Raw genomic sequence first — 23,457 nt, forward strand, 5'->3', positions numbered from 1 at the left:
TGTCTGAAATATTTCTCTGTTCAAATGAGTTACTCCTCGTCGTGGGTGGAATCAAGAATCTTGTCCTTCATCTTAATTTGTATACACTAGATTCATGGCAGAGTAACTTAGTCATATAAAGGAATGCAGATAACACCTCCCCTCTACACCATGCAAAGCTGTTGTAAGCCAAGGAGTTGTGTGCTAACAGACTAGTAAAAACCAGGCCTGGGATGTCTACCAAAACAATCAGGTTGCAAACTCTGCATAGTCAAGTTAAAAATCTAATTTAGCTATTTGTATGGGTTCTTAATCATACAGGTAATGTGTACAAGTTCACATTAAAGTAGTAATTAATTACGTCTCTCAACTCATCCATCTAAATGAACAATGCTTTGCTGAATGCAGCTTTGTTTTTATAAATATCCTCCCATTATGCAGCACCTGAATATTCCTGTTTTACCTTGGCTTTTGTGCGTGGGAGAGGGGCTCTGAAAACTAAATATATCCAGTACTAATTAAACTATGTATCTAGGAAGGACAGCAGGATAATTCTGCTTTATAGTTTTATGATGAGATTTGTCTGTACGTGAAAAAACCTCAGCCATTCAACATTTTTACTTCAATTTTAGATCTATCTTCACATCTGTGAGAGTGAGCAAAAATTGGCTCCTGTATTTTACAGCCTGGTACTTATGAAAAATGAGCTTTTGTGAAATGGTGTTTTATGAATACTCAGAAAATGGGAAGAAACAATGCACAGAGAAAAGGGTAACAAAACACATTCAGAATGATAAAGACTTACGGCTTCTAAAGAAATGGAAGAGAGAAAAATGCCTATGAAATATGAATCTGAACACAAAAGCCTTGCTGAATCCTAAGAATGACTTGCAGTGAGGCTGTTAGATCATAATTTTCCTTCTCTCTTATGTCTCTTACCCTATTAATCCCCCTACATATACCACATTTGATCGTTCTTTGTGCTTAGCTTCCTTCCTCATGCCCTATACGAACTAACAAACTTACCGTGGCTCCCCTTGAAGCCCACAAAGCTGGGATACCCATGTTTCCTGCCATGAGCAGTTTGCAGAGAGTTTCCATCACTCTAGCTACAGCAGTGGGGTACAGCCACATGGTACAGGTTTCACTTCTACCTTGGATTCAACAGAAGGCCACCAAACCTGGAGTTGTTGTGAACAAAATGCTCTGAACTGAACGAACTAGAATTTTCCCACTGAATTATTCTGCCCAGAAATGGGAGAAGTCCCCAGTTTACTTCACCCATCACACAAGTACCCTCTTATTCATAACACTTGTGTTTATTCCTTGAACAAAGCAGTCTGCCCACTCTTTCCACCCAGGGACGAGGGCAGAGAGGCAGCCTTGCAAATTGTGTTGAGGTTGTTGGAGGCAGAGCCCTTCCAGCTGTCCAGTCTGTCCTGTCCCTGCTGCAGCTGGCCTGGAGGAGTGGAGCACCTGCACGTGTCTCAGCGCCAAGTCTGCTGTCTTAGCACAAACCAGCTTTTGTCAGCGCTTTAAAGAAAATTGCTGGACTTTGCATCTGAGTCATGTACACACGGCCCCAAGCCTTTTCTGCAGGGATGTTTTTCCCTGGCAAACAAGTGGTAGCAAATTGTGGAGGGCCTAGAAACAGGAGAAGGAAATAATTCATGAGTATGCAAAGACTTCCAGACTTTTTTCCATGGTATTGCGGAAATCAATCCTTAGCCCCATATAAGTAACTACAACAGAGGGCTATTAACAAACATTCTCAACCAAATGAAAAAAAATGTGGTATGCAGGCACCAAAGATTACAAATATATATTTTGCAAAACTGCCTGTAATTATGCAAAGTAAATTTTATGCAAAAAGTGGCGCCACCTAAATGGCAACATAACATATGCACATGTTCAAAAAAGACAGTCTTTCAAACCAACTATTGCCACAACCATGGAATAGCTTGAGTCTTCAATTACAAGTTAGTGTATCCTAGTAATATGAATTCTTTAATGTTGGGATCAGTTTTCTTGTTTATCACTAGTTAAGAGGTTCTGTTCTCCCATGTTGAAACAATCAAGTGACATTATAGGAGAAGGCAGAGCTACCTCCATGTGTGGGAACATGACAGTAGTTCTGCTGCAGCTTTCCATGTGGCGAGGTAAGAAATCCAGTGTTAGATGGCTCAGATGTTACCAAAGCAGGTTTATAGCTAGAATTTGTTCATTTCTCACATTAAACTCAGACATGGACAGTAACTTTGGTACTAGCAACAGTCCTGGTACTAATGATTTTCTCCATATTACTCTCTTTGCTGTATGTCCTGATAAGCAGAACTGTTCCTGTGGCATTGGGCTGCAGAGCTTTGCTGCACACCCTGAGAAAACAGGGCCGTTCCAGTTGTGGCAATTTCTATCTGCTGCCTGCTCTCGTGCCATGATGCATGGTCTGCACACAGCCTCCTGCAGAGCTGGTTACAGCACTGTGGTTGAGAGTGAAACTGCCTCTAAGAAGAGAATGCAAGTTTATATAAGTTGCAAACCCAAAGGTCCCTCACTTGGTGCAATGAGCTGGCTCTGTACTGCTTGTGTTTTGAAACTCCAGAAAACTCCATGAGAGGAGTTTCAGATGTGTTGGTGCTGCTGCAGTGACAGCTGTGTCAGAAACAGAAGGTGTTGCAACTTCCTAAGCAGTAATAATAGATGGGTTGATACCATCTACTTCCTTAGTTTGTCTTTTCCTGTCTTGTCATAAGGCTGTCTGTCTGGCAGGGCTAAAAAATGCAAGACACTTCAGTTTTGAAAGATTTGCAGTTGTAAGCAGCTGAGAAGGAAATGAGTACCACCTCTTGACAGAGGCAGACTCCTACCCTGCAGTCTGAGTGACAAGCTGGGGGTCCATGCTCCACTGCAGAGGCAGGGGAGTAGAGAGTTTGAAAGGTAAGAGTCTCAGTTGGCCTTTAGTAGTTCTCCTGGTCATCTGTGAAAGTCTTAGGGATATGCATGTCAGTAGAGCCATATCATTCATGAACCTAAGTTTAAATCACTTTAAAAAGCACAGCAGGCTTGAAGAAGAAAATCTGAGTGGATCAGAAGAAGCAAAATTGATTCTGAGAAAATAGATGCCTTCATCTAGGGCCTTTCTGGATGAGTCCTCAAATCCATGACTGCTTGTGCCATATTTGACCCTACTGCCCCTACAACCTGGTCTGTAAGTATGAACCCCAGAGCTAAAGTTTTCCTTCCACTGAATTCCTCCAGTGAAGATCCAAATCCGTGTCATTGTGTGAATTATTGTATACACCCTTTGAATCACAGAACCTTACACAAAATCATATGAGGAGCGGCTGAGGGAGCTGAGGTTGTTTTGCCTGGAGAAAAGGAGATTCAAGGGAGGCCTTATCGCTCTCTACTACCTGAAAGGAGGCTGTAGCCAGGTTGGGGGTTGGCTTCCTCTCTCAGACTACTGACAGGACAAGAGGACATAGTCCCAAAAGCTGTGCCATGGGAAGTTCAGGTTGGACATCAGGAAGAATTTCTTCATGCAAAGGGTTGTCAAGCATTGGAATGGGCTGCCCAGGGAGGTGGTGGAGTCGCCATCCCTGGAAGTGTTCAAGAGATGACTGGATGTGTCAGTCAGTTCTCTGGTTTATTTGACAAGGTAGTGATCGGTCAAAGGTTGGACTCGATGATCTTGGAGGTCTTTTCCAACCTTAATGACTCTACGATTCTATGAAAGACATTTGTGTATTACTTTGATCAGTGTGTCTTTTCTGTGGTGACCAGAGTCTGCAGCAACAGAAAGCAGTTTGAATTCTTTTATCATATATCCAAAGGAAAGCAAACAAAAAAACAACAAAAAAACTCCCATACCATATACGATGTTTTTACCTGAACTTCTCACCTTACTACAGACACACAGTTGATGGGATGGGGAATTCTTTGTCCTTTGTCCTGTTTCTCTTGCTCTGTCACCATGTGTGCGGAACTTGTATTTCCAGTACAGCATTTTCACATCTTTTTGACAGGCCATGAAGGCATGTGTTTGCAAAGGCTCTGAGAGCAGTGGGGACACTGTGACATGGCCACCTCCCAGGCTGCATAATGCAGAGCTTCCATGCCAGTCACCTAACCTGGTGCAGAGGGCTGCTTGCCTCATACTGTGGGGTTTTCTTCCTTGCCATTGAGTACATCCTTCTACAGCTCACCTTTTGTCACCCCTTAGCCCTGTTTAGCCATGTCAGCTTTGGTTAACAAAAACAGAGCAAGCTCTCAGAATTAATAGCTTTGCCCCCGTTTTCTACATGGACAACTAAACTAAGTGTATGCGACTTCACCTCCCTGTAATGATGCCAATAAACCTTCTCTGGCTCTGCCTTCTTGCTTAGATAATCAGTCCCCATCCTGTTCAGGTGATGAATTATTTTATTGTCTCAATTTTGTCCATTTTTATAGCAAATGCTTCCCTAGATTTTTGCCTTTGGAGCTTTTCTTGTTTCATTGATTCTCTGGAATATTACGTTGATCTTGTTCTAAATTGCAAAGCATATGCACATGTATTGTGCCTCAATGAAACACACATGATCTGCTGTTCAGAGCAGCTCTCGTAAATCAGTACTCAGTTCCTGAGGAGGCTGCTGCACCCAGGTTCCCCAAAAGCACTGCCTAATGTCACCACATCAGTCCTGTCTCCATTTTAAGTCCCGGAGTCTCCCTCCCCAAAGTTAACCCTTGCTTTAACTGTGCAGCTCGGAGTCCCAGCTAGTGTAGAACTTCCCCCTTCCTGCATGTTAAGTTCCATGCCAACCCTGAAGATGGTTTTCCTTGAAAACATGTACCAAATGTACAATAGTGTAAGAAGCTGAATAGAGTTTTACCAGTGAACACTAAAGATCATCAATGAAAGTCCCCACCGAGAAGCAAGTGCCACTGGAGATCATTTCTCAAACAGTGTGACTAATGCAATTTATGACCCTGTCTCATCTCCTCAGGCTCCTGTTTAGCTAGTGTGTCACCCTTTAAATCTTATGTTTCACCCCAGCTGTCCATGTTTTTGCATTTAAAGGCTTTGCATGTGCTGTGACTGATACTGTAGTAGTAAAGGTCACTAAGCTGACTTTTCTATTAGGTGGGTTTCATTTTTATATACCGAACGTGATGAGGAAGAGTCACAGTGAAGTCTGTTGACAAGATCAGCTTTAAATGCTGAACATATTAAATGACTCCACTTTCAGTTGGTCTTCTCAGCACAAACTGGACTGGAAGTCTCATTAGAATATATAAAGTGACAGATTTTGCAGTGCCAACTGTACTCTTGAAGCCCAATATTGTCCCTCATGTGAATACACAGAAATCGTATATTTATTTGGAGGTTGTCCTACAGCTGTGTCTAGAGCAGCCATTGACAACAGCCACAACCTCCTCAGAAATCCACTAAGTCGGTTAATAGCAATAAGAGGTTCTTAAAAGTGCCATTATATATTGATTAAAAACTTCCTTTTTCTTTCTTTCTCATAGGTAACCTCCCCCATAGTAATTATTAAAATGATAAGTTTTTAATCACCCAAATGAACACTGTGCTCAGATAAAACAAGTCAAATATGGCAGGTGAAATGGTCTGCAACTGTCAGCACTCTTCTGTACCATTTAGGTGAAGCAGGCTTGTTGCTTAAAACAATGACAAGAAAACAAAACAAATACTTTCTTGTTTTCTCAGATGCCTTTTTGACTTACAAAGCCGCTATTGTTGCAGTCAGTAAATGTGGTCTTACACCATGCGTCATTGAAATAACATGGAGAATGCATTCTCTTCTGCTAAAAATATATTTTAGAAAGCATTTATTTTCTACATACAGGTAAAAAATACAATATGGCATGAGCCTGACCATGCATATATATCAGTAATGTTTTGCATCTACTTGATTTTTACATATAATGTCTTACAGTCAGCAATAAGATACAAACCAAACTGACACCTATTCAAAAAAATGAAGGACATGTTGTCCCATAACTGGATATAAAAGAGAGAAGACCACTAAGGGAATATAAAAAAAAGTAAAGCATGCAGTTCCTTTTGAGGAAATTTCTATACCTTCTACTCAGTGGTTTTGTGTGATCCAGATTGAGAGCTATTAAGTTTAAAAAACATACTTAAATAGGTTGAGGGCATGAAAACTGTATGCTATAAAAATCCTACAAGACCCTATTAAAATACTCTCTTGGAAATAAAAAAAAAAAAGCTGTCATCAAGTCCTGCCACGGAGGCCACAGTCATTTGAGAGGGACTGCCCGATCTTCCCTTAATGTTTTAAAGGGATGAATACCAAGAAACTTGTGCTAATGCCCACCATGTTCTACAGAAACCTGCCAGTCTTCAGCTGGGTTGAGTGAAAATACAGATCTAAAAGAAAAGAAAAAAGAAAAGCAAATTCCCACCCAAATTTTTAGACAAACAAGTTGTCATCAGTAAAGTTTCCCAGGTGCTGAGGACGCTCTTTCTCTGTGTGTGTGTGTGTGTGTGCACTTCAGCCCTGCCAGGGTTGAATGCCTGGGAACGTTCCCTAAAAGGGAAACAGTGGTATTCCCCAGTTCATCTTCCCTGAGCCCACTTGATAGCTATGCTCTGAGCATGCTGACGGGGATGAATCAACATGGCATGCAGCAGCCCTGGGTGCTTCCATTTAAAAATACAGCCCAGGAGGGAGGTGGTAATGATGTTTGTTCCCTATTTAAGCTCCTTGTATTTAGAGTACTCTCCCAGGAGATGGAAGATTTGGGTGCAGTTCCCTCCTACACTGTCAGAGGCTGGGTGTCAACATTCCCCTCATTCCAAAGGAGTGGCCAGAGAAGGAGGCTGCAGACCATGCTTCGATAAGGATATGGGGTGGTTGGACCTGAGCAAGAATCATTAAGCTTTAGTTGTGAAACATGAATCCTTATCTAAAACATCTTCCCAGCCATTCAGAAGTATCTTCCCTGTCCATAGCAGGGGTAGGATATTAGGCCTGTGCCTCTCTCAGCAATTTAGCAGGTCGTAGGTTGCTGGATATTGTAGATCCCAGCTCGCAGCATCCCAGTCCCTTCCACACCTAGGGCTGGGAGCTTCGTTAAGTAGCTGAGGGGGTTTGATATCACCCTAAGAACTCAATACCTAAAACCTACATGAAATTATGCACTGCAGCCTCGGTCCTTTCATTTCCTATCTTTGAGTGGCAGACCATGGATGCCTAGAAAGAAGGGCACAGAAAATGACATAAAAGGCATAAAAAAGCAAAAAAATGTGAATTTTGTACTAGTCCCATCAGCTTTGACTTATAGTTTTATCTGTGGATTACAGGACCCTGATGGAGAGCAACCTTGTTTGCCCACACAGACCATCAGATGGAAGGTCATTGCCTAACGAAGCAATTGTCTGTCATTATTTAATTAAGGAGGAGTCCTGCATGCACATGACTGTGTGCGTATGGGAAACTTGTCCAGGAGTTGTGATAGGCACTGTCATCATGTGGGCATTTGCTTGAACAGAAAGCAAGAAATGACTGAGAAGATGAATGGAAGACAAGAACAAGAGTTCTGCCATTTGAAAAAAAAAATATATGCAAAGTAAAAATGGAAAAAAAATCGAATTTTCTGTAGAACTGGCTTAATTACTTTGTAATCCAAAATAACTTGTTTGAACCTTGATTACGAGTGTTGCACACTTATGATGCTAATAGTTATAAATGTTTGAGCTGAAATAGTTTCAAAATAAACCTTAGAAGTAATCATTAGGTGAAGTCTAAACCACAGGGAATGTTAATTATTATTTTACTTAAAAGTAAATTCAGTGGAGATAGTGATTTTTGTGAAACATGCTCATTTAAGTGGGCAATGACAGAAAGAAGTATTTTGGGAAAAATTCTGTAACTTTCTACTACTTGCAAAATGTTGGGTAGCGTCTGTTGGAAGGACTAGTAGTCATTGCTGAGCTCTAAATTACTTTCAGCCACATAGGAAAAAAACCTTATGGCCTCTCAGGAAAGCTGTGTGAAATAAAATGATCAATGTGCAAGTTTGGTCAAGAAAGTAAATAAGATGTGAAGATGGCTAAGGTAAAAAGGGCACTTTAACCAGGTTCTCATAAAATCCATAATTTCTGTGGAATTCAGCTGCAGTTACATGAACTCAGTAATCTAAGTCTCAGAATTTTTATTTTGAACACAGCACCTGACTTTTAGAAGACATAATAATAGACATCTGCTGTCAGGAAGCAACTGGAAGGTCAGGGACCTTCAGTTTAAGATCCATAAACAAGGCAATATGAAATTGTGTTTTGTACCCCAACAAAAACTACATTCACATCATGTTAGTTTTACTTTTTGATTTTCAGAAGGCTTTCAGATGACGATACCTCTTTCCTGAGCTACAACTTCGGTTAGTTATTTTTTGTTTTGGTTCCCTTGGGGAATAACCAGCAGGAGATTTTGCAGGTGCCAAAGCAATGTTCGAATGGTTACCAGTGGCACAGAGAGTAATTGCCAAATGATGATTTAAAAGGTGTTATGCTTTACAAGCTTCTTGAGTGGCCGTGGTTTTGTGTCAGGTGGCTGAACTATTTACTGCAGAGCCAAAAGGCCCAAGTGAAAGCGCTCCAAGATGGGTTTTATAAGTGTGAATCCAGGGCAGCTCTTCTCTAGGGTTAACTACAGAAACTGTGTGTTTGTAGCATTTATTGCCCGTTTTAAAGCAGAGCTTTCTCACACCCAACATAGCAGGTTACACATTTGGGAAAAAAACCCCAAGAAGTCCTGACTTGTACTTCCCCAGCTGTAACAAATGCAGCCAGAGTCTAATTAAAGCCCCAAATAAATGTTGTATTTAATTGAAGACAAAACCAAGCCCATTGAAAACGGAGGGAAATAATGAGCTACTTCTTGTTATACATGATCTTTGTATACAATAAAACATGTGCTAAAGTGTTTTGTGGTTGGCTGATGTTTTGGTTGTTCTTTGAAAAAATGGGAAGACAAGAAGCCCTGTGAGCAGGCACAGGGTTTGCCTCCAAAAGGCAGGCTGCCAGTCAGGAAGGCATGATCACTTACTGATATATGAAATAGGTGAAATGAAACTTGACTGGTACCATCGCTGAGCCTGTGTCACCCTCTCTTTTGGCCAGCACAGCTGTTCCTGCAGCCAGTCAGTGAACCATTTTGGGGAACTGATCTAGCAGAACAAAACAACCAGTTTAAGGGGGAGGGGAGGCTGTGCTTGTATTTCAGGTGAATCACATCTCCAGCACTGCTGGTGACGAGAATGTGCAAACAGGGGGAGCCTTGCAGCTGGAGGTAGAGGTTGTGCAACATGTCACCAAATGTTTAACAACCAAACCCTGTAATATTGTTAAAAGGTGAGGAGCAACTCAGTGGAATTACCATAAACTTCCAGGGAAAAATATATATACATACATCTTACACTATTTAAGATATTAGAGGCACATTAAGGTACATTGCCCAAGCAACAATATAAGCAACAGGAAGGGATAAAAAAAGAGAAATAAATTTCAGCTCTTGAGACCCATAAGCAAATGTGATGATGCAGCCTCTGATCACTTTGCTTTCTGTGCACTAGTACCATCAATAAAACTAGCAGGAAAATGGTTGCAGCTCTGTAAGCATGACAGCTAAACGATCACTGCAGACTGGCAACAGGAGCTCAGAAATCTAAGACTGTGGGCTTTTGTTAAGGTAGCATGTCTCAGAAACAATACAGATACTGCTCTGTAGGAGCTTAATGCAATATTACATAAGTGAAAAAAACCCAAGTTGCTTGTATGGTTCTTTCTGTGCTGTGCCAGCGCAGGTGTGACAGCTTTTGGACCTTGAGTTACTGAGTTCTCTGCTGGGTTCGCACAAAATTCACCTGGGCTCCACTCAACAGAATTTGAAAAGGAAGGGAGGGTGAAACCAAGCAATCTGCTTTTTAAATTTCTTCTGAAACAACAATTCCTTAATTTATTATAGACACCAAGGAATACTAATACCATCAAGTCAAGAGCTCTTTCCAGACTGTGGCCCTGACAAAACCATTGGTGTTTTCCGATGCGGTACAAATTCCAGCCTTGTGCTCAGTGTACTTCATCTAGAGCTTGTGCTGCAAACGGAACATGAAACTCTGCTCTGTCTGGTTTCCTGCAACACCATATGTACGAAAGAACCCTAATTTCCATGACCGTGGTTCAGATTATGTATTTCAATAGAAAATCCCCGTCTCAGGAGTGGATTGCTCAGCCTTTTTTTTTTATTTTAAAGAAAGTGAGGAAGTGGGGAGCCCTTAAAAGTGATAATTTTGTTGGAGGAGGGGAATTAAATGGAAGCTGATATTTTGTCATCCTATACTAAATTGAAGAAAATTGAACAAAATGTATAATTTCTTTCCAGCACTTTCTTTTTGGACACATTTTATCTGTCAGGGAAGCTATTAAATTAAATAGTGAAAACATTTGAAAAAATATTGCAAGACAAATGTACTTAATTTAAAAGCTGTATTGCTTATATTATTTTCAAAAAATATAAATAATGAATAGCTTTGATGAAAATTATCTGCACATACCACATGTCAAAAACACAGGGTATGAGAGAAAGCATGATTATATATTGGAAGAGGACAGAGGAATTGGACCAGCGCTCCTGTACAACAGTGCTACAGAAAACTTTTTTTAATGAAACCCCCAAACTACTATGGTTGTCTTTCTTACACATAGCCATCAGTCAGAGCAGAGAGAATTTCTGCTCTTATCTACAGAAAAGTAATTCGCAAGCTATTTCTGATTTCATTGTATTATCTGCATAGTTTCTTGTCTTTTGCACAGTAAATTATTTGGGAACATTAATTTTAAAAATCGCCTCTCATATTGCAGCATAAAAGGCCAAATCATTAAAACTGATACAATCTATGAGCAACAAACCTGAGAAGAGCAAATATTGATCAAATTGCAATATCTCCTGCACAGAAGCTACAGTGAAATAAGGCAGCAGTTGTAGGTTGTCACGAGCTGTGCTCGTGTTTCACTTAAAGTCCAAGATCTTGCAGTGATGTTATTACCTGATAGTCTCAGTTTTAAAAAGATTCATATTTTACTGTGGGGAGAGGAGGGAATTGAATTATAGAGGCGTAAACGCTGAGGCTCTCTGTGACAGAGGAGCAGTATCCACAATTCATTTTGTTGCATTAGGCTACCAGCTCGTGCTTTTTAGGTACTTGGGGCTCTCAGAACCGTTGCTGCTCTCCTCAGCTTTTCCTACAGACCAAGCTTCACTGGCCTTAGAAATGTAACTGGGACACAGGTACCATACACTGGGCAGGCACTCAAAACGTGGGGTGGGCTCCTCTGTTGCCCTTCACCTGCCTCTGGTCAAATGCATTTCAGCCGGCCCAGGACCTCGTGGGCTTTCCTCTGCTTGAGCTGATGCCCAAAGCTGAGTCCTTTCCTGCCCTTTCCTTGACCCTCCAGGGCAGGGTGACAGAGGGACAATCTTTTGCCCAATACCATTTATCTGTGGTGCCAAAATTCATTGTGGGCTGCTGCAACCTGCTACCCTACCCATACTTTAGTCAGCAATAAAACAGTTAAGGACATTCCTGTTCAATTTGAACGCTGAATACCATTCCCTCACGGCTCACCCAGTCAAACCCAGCCAAACCGCAGCAGGGAGAGGGAAAACCTGCAACTTTTAAGTTGCAGCATTACTGTGTTCAGTTTTGGGCTCCTCAGTAAAAGACAGACAAGGAGCTACTGGAGAGGGTCCAGTGGAGGCCACAAAGATGATGAGGGGCCTAGAACATCTCTCTTATGAGCAGAGACTGCGGGAGCTGGGCCTGTTTAGTCTCGAGAAGACTGAGAGGGGATCTCATTAATGCATATAAGTATCTCAAAGGTGGGTGCCAGGAGAGTGGTTCCAGACTCTTTTCAGCAGTGCCCAGAGACAGGACGAGCAATGTCCATAAACTAAAAGACAAGAAGTTCTCCTCAATGAGGATATCTAAAACACGAGGAAGAGCTTCTTTACACGGAGGGTGGCAGAGCCCTGGAACTGCCCAGGGAGGGCATGGAGTCTCCCCCTGGAGACATTCCAAAACCACCTGGATGTGTTCCTGTGTCACCTGCTCCAGGTGATCCTGCCCTGTCCGAGGGGTCGGACTGCATGATCTCCAGAGGTCCCTTCCAACCCCAACAATCCTGTGATTTCCGTGATTCATCTGGTGCTGCGGTTTGTCGTCGCTACGAGCGGCGACAGCGCTGGAACCGCTCAGAAATTCCCCGCCTATCCCACGGAAAGCCGCGGGTTCTCGCAGCCGAAACGCCGCTCCGCGCTGCCCTCGGCCCCCCCCGGAGCAGGGCAAACTTCGCCCTCTCCGGGGCCGGCCCTGCGCCGGGCGGGGGGCGCGGAGCCCTCGCCGGGGGCGGAGCGGGGCGGCCGCGGGCGCTCCCGCCGGGAGCTCCCAAGATGGAGGCGGGCGGTGCGGCGGGGCGGGGACGGGGCCGGGCGGGGGCTGCGCCCGGGGCAGGTGCGCGGGGCGGCGCCGCTGCCGGGCCGGGGGCGGCGCTCGGCGCTCCGGGAGTGACAGCGGGGCCGGAGCGGGGCCGCGCTGCGCCCGCCGGGCGGTGACTCGGGCTCCCCCTCCCGCCCCGCCTCCCGCCCCGCTCGCCCAGCCCGGGCCCGGCCCAGCTGCCGCCGCACGGCGCCGCCGCCGCCCGCCGAGCCCGGGGCGCCGCCGGGAGCCGCGCGGGGGCCATGACGGTGGAGCAGAACGTGCTGCAGCCCGGCGGCGCCGCCAAGGTGAGACCCCGCCGGGGCCCGGCCCTGGGGCCGCCGAGCGCCCCGCGCCGCGTCCGCGCCGCGCCCGGGCCTGGCCGCGCCCGCCCCGGCCCCGCCGCTCCCCCCGCGCCGGGGGCGCAGCCGCCCCTGCCGAGCCGCTCCCGGGCCTTCCCCGCGCCGCGGCCTCTCCCGGGCCCCGCCGCTCCAGCGGCCGCGGAGCCGCGGCGGGGGCCGCCGCCAGCGCGGCCGCGGGCTCGGCGCTGCCCGCGGGGGACACCCCGCGCTCCGCGGGGCCCGGGCGGGCCTGTTGCGCTCGCAGGGAGCCGGGCGGGGCGGCAGCGCTGGGGGCGAGCGGGACGTGCCCCGGAGCACCGCGGGGTCCCGGGCGAGCTCCCCGCGGGGAGATGCTGCTGGCGCCCGGCGTGACCCTGCAGCGCCGGCATCCGCGCCCGCCAAAGGTGAACGCTATTTCCAGCCGGTGACGCGCTCCCGCTGGAGTGAAAAAGTGCCGCGTTTAGGGACCCGTGTTAACGCGCATCGCGGAACGGGGTTAGGGGAATGACGGCGCTTACGGGTCTCTTCCTGCACACCAGGACTTGGCGGGGAATGTTTCTCTGTCACAAAAAAAAAAAAAAAAAGAAAAAAGGATGCCTTCTCAAGCTCTTCGTCCCTTTAAGTGAACTGAACCGTGTTGAGAAATATCTGAAATTAAATTTCAGTGCTTGTTAAGCAATAATTTTTATGCTTTAAAGGTAACTTGCTGGTTAACAGAGCTCTGCAGTTCAGTGATATGACTGCTGCCCTGTTCCCTGATTTTTATTTATTTTTTAATAATGGCATGTGCAGCTTTTATAAGAGGATAAAGGTGTTTGTGCTTTGGTGTAGTCAGTGTGGAAGTTAAATGGCTGCAGTCGTAAGAGTGGACAGTGGGAATGTGCTGATTAAGGTGTAATTGGTTAAAGTGGTACAACTCGCATTCAAGAAGCTCGTTTGGAGGGAAAGGCGTGTCTGGCAAAGACTGCTATCGTAGTTGGAAGTAGTTAGCACTGATTTTTGGCTGCTTCAGCAGGACGGCAAGGGCTGCACGGACAGATTTTTTTTTCCTCAGTCAAGTGTTTTCAGTTGAGGTGTGCTCGCCGATTAATGTAGCAGATTTACTGCTACATGTGCTTTCTATGTTTGAAAACTTAGTTGCTGCTGTGCATCTGACAACTTTTGTGAACAAGTTTACCTTTTATAAAACCTGTTTCTGATGGTTTACTGAATGTCCCGCAATTATGTCATCCGATACTCAGTTACATAGTATCTCCTGCACACTGATCAGAGCTGCCTGTTTGAACCTTCTGTCAATAATCCTGAAGGAGAAATGTTAATTTTCAGCTAAATTAGAAGAAACGTGATTTTCAGCTGAACTGCTTGTAGGTCAGTAGTTCAGGGTTACTTTAGCTTCAAATCAAGGATAAGCTTAAAGGTGGTTGAAGATGGGTTGTGGGAGATGCTGGGTAACACATCCTGCAGTAAAAAATAAAGTTAGCAATAATTCTAAAGTTGTAGTCAGCATCTATGGCTAGTGGTCACTTCTCTAAGTATCTAGAGCAATTGTGTAAAATAAGTTTTTTTTCGTGGCAGAGATTTTCTGTTTTAACCCTGATTCCATGCTGGAGTGAGGAAAAGGTAAATCTTGAGGGTACTTTTCAAAAAAGCATTATCTGATTCCAGAGTAAGTATCTCATTGCTTATTGAGACTAATGAGTAGCTACTTGGGTTACAATTTTTTACGTCGTTCAGGTTATTTGCATGTAAGAAGAAAAATTTTGAAGGTTCAGGGAGCTGACAGATGGAGGAAAAGTGGAGAAGCTACCATACCACTAACTCACCATCTTCCCTCAAAAGAGGAAAATCCCAAGCTCCACAAATAATGAGAGTTTGTTCTGGAGACCTCAAAGTTTGTCATGATTATTTTATGTTAGCGTGAAGAAACCACATACAAGCAGAAATATATTGGGTTTACAAGAGATGCCTGAGTCATCAGCATACTTTATTCAGAACTGTGGTTCCCAACATTGTTCATCAGATGTTTTCTTACTGTCATACAGGAAGTGTGTGTCAAACTTCAGCAGCACTTGGACACGTAGGTTTGTATTAATAAATGCTCTAACTACAAACAGCCTGTTTCCCACTGAAGCTATCTTTAGTTTATCGTGTAGTAAAAGCAGCTGCATTGCGTCCAGAGAAGTTTTTTCTTTCATCTCTACTGGTCATCTTGACTCCTAATTAAAACTTGTAATTTATTTCCTGAAGCAAATATTTAATCATGTTATTCTCCTTGCTCACATCTCTTGCGTGCGTCCCTGACATTGTTAGGTGTCTGGAGGTTATAGATAATGGTCGTATGAGGACTAAAGCATGTGAATAAAGGTAAATGGCCTGGGAGGTTAAGAGAAGGACTTTCTTGTTTTGTCCCATCTGTATTTTTGTCCAGTCGAGTCCTTTTTTTAACAGGCAGTTTGCTGCTGAAGCACTAAGGCACGTGTGTTATGGGACTCCCTGTACTCCAGGCAGTCCTACAGTGCTGGTGAACACAGGTACGGATTTTCCTCCTGAAGAAAAACCTTCCCAGGCAGCCCTGGTGCTGCCAGACCCTTCACTTGGCCAGTGTCCCTTACACAGGGTTGAGCAACAGGGGCTGGGGGAAATGGTGATTTTTTTCTTTGAGTAATTGAAAGTAACCATGCAGGGAGGTCAAACATGTTTCAGTGTTGTCTCAGCTCTGATAATTATTGTGATGGCCATCTCGGAACAGCAGGTTGAAGAAGCTGGGTTTTATAGGGTGACACTTAGCTGGCCTCTCAGCAATGTGTGTTATCAAGTTCTACTGCTTCTGGAGAGGGCCCGAGTGTTGGTTGATAGATGGGTTTAAAGACTGTTTTATCTGTCCTTTGGTTTCCCACACCCACTGTTATTTCAGACCTGTGATTCAGCAGTGCATTGGCAGCGTAATCTCAGGATAGTAGAATAAAGTTAGGTGTGTCAGCTCAGCTCAATTTTTTTTACTTTTTTTTTAAAGAAGCACAAACTTTTAAGGGTATTTACCACTTGAAATAATGCTTGGCTTAAAGCAAGGTCTGATACTATTTACTTCCTCTCCTGTACTCTTTTTTTGGGGTAATAAGGAGAAAATTATGCTAGCTCATGTGTGTGCTTCTGCTCTGCTTGTCCCATGGTTTTGATGTACTTATTATTGAAGGATTTAGCTAATAATATGGCACTGACTGCTTTTCTTTCCTGAAAGCAAAAGCCACTTCATGCAGGAGATGATGCAGTTATCTGTCTCCAACAATTGGAGTAGAGATGTTGATGCAGTCCTGAATGGCAGGAAGTAATTGCAGAGCATATATACCAAGAGCTTGGTACGCAAGGAAGGTATCTTGGGATATCTTGTGTGCTCTTTTTCTCCATCTCAGTAGGTGGTAACCTTCCAAGGATTTAAAATCCAAGCCTTTAAAATCTCTGTGTTTTAATAGTTGAGTTCAGGGTTGCCTGATGGTGGGTGCTTGTTGGATCCCAGAGGCTGCAGGATGCTGCTCTCATCACATGGCCAGAGCTGCTCTTTCCTGTGACCAACATCTGGGTATCCTCCTGCATCTGAGAAATGTACCCTGGGTCAGGGAATGCAGATAGTTTACATATCTCTGTGTTTGTCAGATGGGTGTGTCAGATGGGTTTGAATATGGGGGGTTATACCTGCCAGTGCTGGTACCCAAAGCTTTCTTACCTCTTTTGGCCAAGGTGAGAAGAATAACCACACTGGTTTACTGAAAGTGTTTGCAGCAACTACCGAGTAATTAAAAATCATTTGAATTGCTCTGGAGTTATGCTTTTAAATGTATGCATCTTGTTCTGTATTTTAAAAAATTTAATTACACCTTCGACACAGATTCCCCTTGGTATTTTCTGAAAGCTAGAGCAAGGTGCAAAGGTCAGTGATTCAAAGTGATTTTGAAAGCCCTTGTCAGACTGGTCTGCTGAATGCCTTCTGGTTTTGTGACTGCTTTCATGGATTTTAGTGTGAGGTGGGTGTGTGTGTAAGGTTTGGTTTTTTTTGTATCTATGCAAGCCTATTGAATTTTGGAGGGGTTTTTTTATTGGTATAATATAATATGAATCAGCATGTTTCTGAAACCTTTAATAGCAGTCTAAAACCTGTTGCATTCAGAAAACCTTTCACAGAGGTTCAGTAATGGTCCTGTGGTAGCAGGAGTTTACAACTATAGTACTATCATATAGAATTTGTCTGAAATGATGTCTTTAAATATATTTTGGTCCATGCCTTGAAAGAAAAATACTGTTTCAGGATATGAAAGTGTAAGGCTTATGTATTTTTATGGTGACCTTTTGTAATATTATTTTATAATATCTTCAGTAATTCCTTAAAAAACCCCAACAACAATATATTTTTAGGATAACCCTATATAGACAGCTGCTAGGAGCAGCATCTACAAAAGATGACAAAACCCATCCGCTTCTATGAAAAGGTCAAAAAAGCAAATTACCATGTCTCAAAATATAAAAATATTTCACATTTTTAAAAGTGCTTTGTAAGGATAAGTGGGAGGATAATTGAACAGTTGCTTTTCTTGCACTCTTGTGCCTGAGATGATATGTTTGGTCTGGAAGTAGCATCTCTCTAATTCTGTGAATTCAGTTGATGTTCATGGACTTTTGTAACTGAAGAGTAATAAAAAGAAGAATGAAACATAGAAATTCTATTCCATTTCTGGCTAAATCTTTTCTTCTTCCTCGAACTTGCCTGAGTGTCGATAGCCTGATTATTCAGTCCATGAGAAGCTGATCCATAATTTCAGTGGTGTGAATTGTGAGGGATGTCCTGGATGCTGGGGACTGGTGCAGTGGCTGAGTTGTTAAACTTGACTTGGAGGCTGCCTATTCAGGCTGGGCCCAGATCTTTGCAGAACCAGCTGAGAGGTGTCTGACCCTCACACATGACCTGTGCCAGGAGTTGTTTGGGGAGCTGCATCAGTCACCCCCTTACAGCCACTGGCTGGCAGTGCCAGTGATGGGGGGATTATTGAGGTGCCCAGAGGTGCTTCCAGGGTTCCTTAATGTTTTACTGCCCTTTGCTTTCTGTAGTGAAGATACTGATTTGCAGTTTCCAGCTGGTCATCTGGCAAAAGCTGAGAGTCCAACATGACATTCCTGATGTTCCTTTAAAGCATAAAAAGTAAACAAAAAGCTTAAGAGCTGTGCCTTCACTTAAGCCTTTTCATGTAGGAATAAATTCCTTTAAAGGCCTGACTTTTTGGTTTTGTTTGTTTGGGGTCTTTTTTATTATGAACTTCCTGTACTTATTGTGGAATAGAGTTCTTAAAAATCTGAGGGGGGTGTGTGTGTTGCCAGGACCTGGACTGAGAGAGAAAAGTCTTTTCTACTTTCTCTGAATAGGAAAGCCACAGATGTGGGAACAGCTTTTCTGGGAAACGAAAGTATCCTGAGTACTTTCACTTTCTAGTTCTCTTGTGATAACCAGTGTGATTATTTTAAAGTGGGGAAAGGTTGCACTGAGTCACAATGAAGGTTTGTGCGTGTGTCTGTGGCTTTTATTTTGTGTAGTTGTTTTTTGTTTGTTTGTTTGGGGTTTTTTTAGATGGCTTTGTTAAAGTTCTCCATCAAACCCCAGTGACTAAGTTACCAGTGTGATGGTCTTTAGTCACTGGCTCAACACCTGTAATTCGAGAGAATTCAGCTTCTCACCAGAGGCAGGTGCTTGCTTCTCACCAGGGCTTGTGCCTTGGGGGAGCAGTGTAGCATCCTGATGCAAATCACAGGCTACAGAACTGGGTGAGTGATGTCGGGGAGGCTGTTGTGATATTGTATTTCAAAAGGATTTTATGATTTTAGAGTAGAGTTCAGCCTTTTCTTCCTGTTAGGAAATAGAGAGGGCTTCTGTTAGCTGGTGATTACACTTTATCAGCTGGGGTGCTGTTAGAGAAGTCAGTATTTGCCAAGAGTAGAAAATACTTGACTGGAGCGAACGTGGGTTCAGTTTCAGTAGTTCAATGAAACTAATGTGACTTGTGTGTGACTTCTGCCAGAGAGCTGAATGTGTGACAGGTGGGGTGGAAATTCCTTCCATTTGCTTCGAGACTGTGATATGTCCAAAGTTCTGGTTAATGGGTGGTCAGGCGTAATTAATAGGAAAACTGTGAATCGCAGTAGTAAGTTGCATGTAAAGCTATGTCAAGTTGAAAGTTTTCTATAAACTCTTTATCTTTTTTTATTATTAAAAAAGGAAGAAAATACTGTGACAAAGCTGACAGGCTGTATGGCCGAAGTCAAGATAAGGTGGTGAGATGCTTTCCTGCAGAGCAGGACAGGGAGAGCATACCTTGCATGATGGTACAAACTCAGGCTTTCTGCCAAGTAAAACGAAGTACTTTTTCCTGTTTCCTGCATCAGGTTGGCAAATGGCATCTCTTGCTGTTTTTTGTGAACACTTGTAAGTCTTTATTTGACAACACAGTGTGTTCTGAACAGCACATCAGATTTTTCCATGTTACCTTACATTAATACTGTGCTGGATATATAAGCTGTATTCTGCCAGCACACCTCAGCCAAACTTGCAGGTAGAATGGAGAGCAGCTGTAGTGTATGCTGTGGTTGAGTACAGTCACAATATAAAATTTTAATTTATTCCAGCATTAAAATTTGCACTCTATAATTGTATTGCAGGGTTTAAATCTCTGTCTCGATTTCTGTAGTAATTTAAAACTCACAATCAACTGAGGGCTCTACAGACCATTAGTGGGAGATTTTCATGAAACTTCTCCTTGAGTGATCCTGTCCACCTTTGTGCTCTGTTACCACTCCACCTTCCAGAAGTGAATAAAGGGAATGTAAGTCTGTCTCTGATGCAGAGGGTTACAGCTCCCTGTCTCAGTATTTGAGGCGAGTACCCTGGTCTGTGTTCTGGAATGGCTGTGGGGGTGTGTTGCCTTCTGCTGACAACCAGGCTGTGTCTTCTGGTACAGGGGTGGTTATAACATAGAGAACTACAGTCATTTTCCTGGTGAGTGTGGTGCAGAATCTGTGGGTTTAGGCTTTAACATGAATGAAATGTTGAGCAACATTTTGAGTCAATGTTGAGATTCCCGTGAAATGCTATGAAGGAAGAACTGGATCTTAAAATGGTGCAAAGGACGGATTGACACAAAATGTCGTGAGCTGGATATTGTGGTGACTTCAGTCATCTGTGGCAGGCTTTGTAAGTTCTTGTCTTTGTAATTATGGGATTTTTTCCTCACTTATTTAATAACATCATTCGTTCCAAGCATTTAAAAATCACAATGAAAATACTTAATCTATTTAGACTCCTGCAATTTAAGAACCCGCTGATTTTGTTTCAGTTAGGTTTCTTAGTTTTCATTCTTTTGTAAATGTCATTAGCTTTTCTATGCCATAAAAGATGAAATTCAGGAGTGTGTTGAAAGCCACCAGCATGAGAGTTTCCCTGAAATCTGTTGTTACCTGATGATGGGACTTTAGCACTGTTGTGAGTGGTAGCACCACTGAGTGTCCACAGTTTTAATGTAGCTCTCTGAAGATAGACTATTGGAGGTGGAAAAACACCAAACATGTGATGTGGAACAGCTTGAAGGCTGGAGTGCAAGCAGGTTAACTTTGAAAGCATTGCCTGCCACAGAGTTGTGTATGTAAAACAGCAGAAATACTGGTATGCAAATTCCAATAGATTTTGTTCTGAGATGCACAGCTTTGACATGATGCTTTTGTTTATAGCTGGTTTATGAATTATTTTAGCTGGTGGATTCTTGCTGAAAAAAATTATACGATGCACAGCATTTCTTTTAAAATGTTTCTGGTATCAACTAATTGGCAACAGTCAAGCTTATCAAAGTTTAGGTGCCAAGCACATACAGATTGTACTTAAAATATTCTTGACAAAAGCTTTTTAGCCATCAGGTGTAAGCATATTTTCAAGTTTTACAATAAGCACATGTAGACAGAATAATGTATTTAATAAAAGCTCGTCAGAGAGGCTTTAGTGTTTTCAAGGCATTATCCATAGCTATTTAAATTTAATTGACCCTTTTACCTTATAGTGGTCTAGGCAGAATTTGTGGAAATGAATTCATGTGATATAATGGCATTATATCCCTCTGTGGCTTCTTTCTGCTAATTGTCATATCATCATTTCACGGGTATTGTACCCCGAAATCCAAAGGTCTCCGTTGAAAACAGGATGTTCACTTGCCATTAGAGTCTGAGTCTGAGATGTAAAACTTTTGGATTGTGAATTGTGTAGCTGTATTTCATGCTGATTATTATTTTTGGAGAATAGTAAATGCCAGGCTTGAGTTCCCATGTGGTATTATATGTGATAGCTGTATGACTCCAAGGAAGGTCAGATACTTGTGCTAAAATGTCTATTCTTATTATTAAACCAAAACTTACTCTTGTGAATTTCAATAAAATTTCAATTAAAACAAAAAATAATTTCAAGAAGTTGAATTTAGCTGTGTTATTACTAGGATAAGCCAGGAAAAAAAAAAGTGCCACATGGAAATAACCATTGAAAAATTTACATTCAGGTGTTTACTTTGAGAGTTCTTTGAAGTAAGAAGCTGGAAAAGGCTGGGTATGCACAGGCACATGGCATTCCTCATTCTTTTGAAAAGAGGTGGCAGGAACAGATTCCTACTCCACTTTTGTCTTTGTTTTCATTTTATTCCTCTGAAAGTTAGTTACTTGAAAAAGAAATTTCTCCTGGGACTACAGCTGTTGGAAAAACACTTTTTTTTTTTTTTTTGCTAACACTTTCCAAAAGTGCATGGGTAGAAAAAAAAAACTTTATCAAAGTGCACAGGTATAAATAGCCTGGTTAGTGGACTGAATACTGTGTATTTTATCAGATCCCAGAAGTCTTATGTTGTGACTGAGAAAGCATTCCTATATTTTTCAGATTTTAACTTTTGCTTTGTTTTTTGATATAAAATCATGGGAAAACATACAAGAGAAAGCTTTTAAGCTTGTAAATATGATTTTTTTTTTAAGCTAAATAGCTTTATAGACAGCTTGTGGTTTCCCTTCTCAGTATTACCTATTTTCCCATTTGTCAACTTATTTTCTTCAAATTCTGCTGATGCCTCTTATGTAATTTCTCATCTGTTTGAGAACCATGTTCTTTTCATTTAGAGACTTTCTCGCTACTCTTTTCTTATGTTAGAAACTTCTAATTATTTGGTGCTAGTAACAGGAAGGTTTTTTTAATTAGGACGTCTAAGCTTTTTTTTTTTTTAAATGGAGTTCTAGAATTAAGTCTTCTCTGTCTGTAGGCCGTTACTTGTGTGGAAATTAAAAAATAACTTACTGCTTACTGACAACTTTTAAAAGTTCCCTCTGGTCTTGCATGTGTGTTATGGGACTTGGTCCTGAGAGCCACAGAGTGTCTCTTGTGACAACTCTGGCTGGACCACAATTGTCTCCCTGCCTGAAGCTGACTGGGCTGCTTTTTTGGGTGCAGTCTGCTGGTCTACTCTGTAACCTCTGGATTTATTAATGGTAAAGACAGATTTCCCCATCATCACCAGTTCCAGCTCTTGCTAACTTGGTGTGTTGCCTTGAAGATTTTTCTGGGACTGATTTAAGGCCGACTGGTAAATGTGCTACCTCCTGCTAGCGCTGTGTGGGGGGGTGTGTGCAGTGCACAGACTGTGCTGTGTTGTCAGAGGCCCGGGAAGGTGCCAAGGGCTCTGTGACCTTACTGAGTAGGAAAGGGTTGAAGATTTTTCTATCAGAGCTTATTATCTCTGTTGTTTGATGTGGAATGCGTTGGCATAATGCTGCTGCTAGAAAGGCAGCACAGAATTAATTTTTTTTTAGGAAGGAAGCACGGAATTTAGATTTTTTTTTTTGTTTCAGATTGTTTTCCAAAAATGTGAACTGTTTAGAAGAGTACTTCATACCCCTTTTACTCAAGTCAGCCTGTGAAATTTCAGCTAGGTAGGTGGTGATGGCGGAAAATCACTCTTGGGGGTACTACTACAATACCACCAAGACAGGGAAGACTGAGAGGTCTAAATGATGGCAAATAGTGGTTATAAACCAAAGTTGTCATAGGATTCTCAAGACCATGTCCGAATGTATTAGAATATAACACGTTCAGCTTTCTGTGGGAGCTGAGGCAAATGTGTGTTTCAATATAAGGTAATTCAAAGTCCATTAAAAACCCCCAAAGATTCTAAACCTTGCGGTTTTTTTTTTTTCTTTCTCCTTGAAAGAAACCAGCTTAGAAAATTTCATTTGCCCTCTGTGGAGCACAGTGCTGAATTTACTATTTCCTTAATTGCGAGGTAGTAAAATTATATGCTGATCCCTGGTACAAATCTCACCACATCTTTAAATACTCTAGTCTCTGTTGTGTTTGAGGTTCATTTCAATTCTAATGCCATCTGAGTCCGTGGAGGTTATTACCTAATGAAAGCGAGAGCTGCTCGCTGACCTTCACAGGCCGGCAGTCCGTGGTGTGGCAGTGGCCTTTCCACAGGGACGCAGCACGTGCCAGCACCTTCCTGGTGCCTGACCCAGGAAAAGCTGTCTCTCCTGAGAAGCTGGAACTGCTGTTGGAAGCCTGACACCTTGCAGGCAACCT

General features: G+C 42.8%; 1 protein-coding gene across 1 annotated transcript in view; it reads left to right on the top strand.

Moving 5' to 3' along the window:
* Positions 1–12,643: 12,643 nt before the first annotated feature.
* The window catches only part of USP25 (ubiquitin specific peptidase 25), an 89,167-nt gene continuing 78,353 nt past the window's right edge, over positions 12,644–23,457 (top strand). Inside the window, exon 1 of the mRNA XM_064643984.1 lies at positions 12,644–12,791. Coding sequence (XP_064500054.1) covers positions 12,747–12,791 — 45 coding nt within the window. The 5' untranslated portion in view covers positions 12,644–12,746. The remainder of the gene's footprint in view (positions 12,792–23,457) is intronic.

The sequence above is a fragment of the Pseudopipra pipra genome, chromosome 2 (assembly GCF_036250125.1).
Source record: "Pseudopipra pipra isolate bDixPip1 chromosome 2, bDixPip1.hap1, whole genome shotgun sequence".
Lineage (NCBI taxonomy): Eukaryota > Metazoa > Chordata > Aves > Passeriformes > Pipridae > Pseudopipra > Pseudopipra pipra.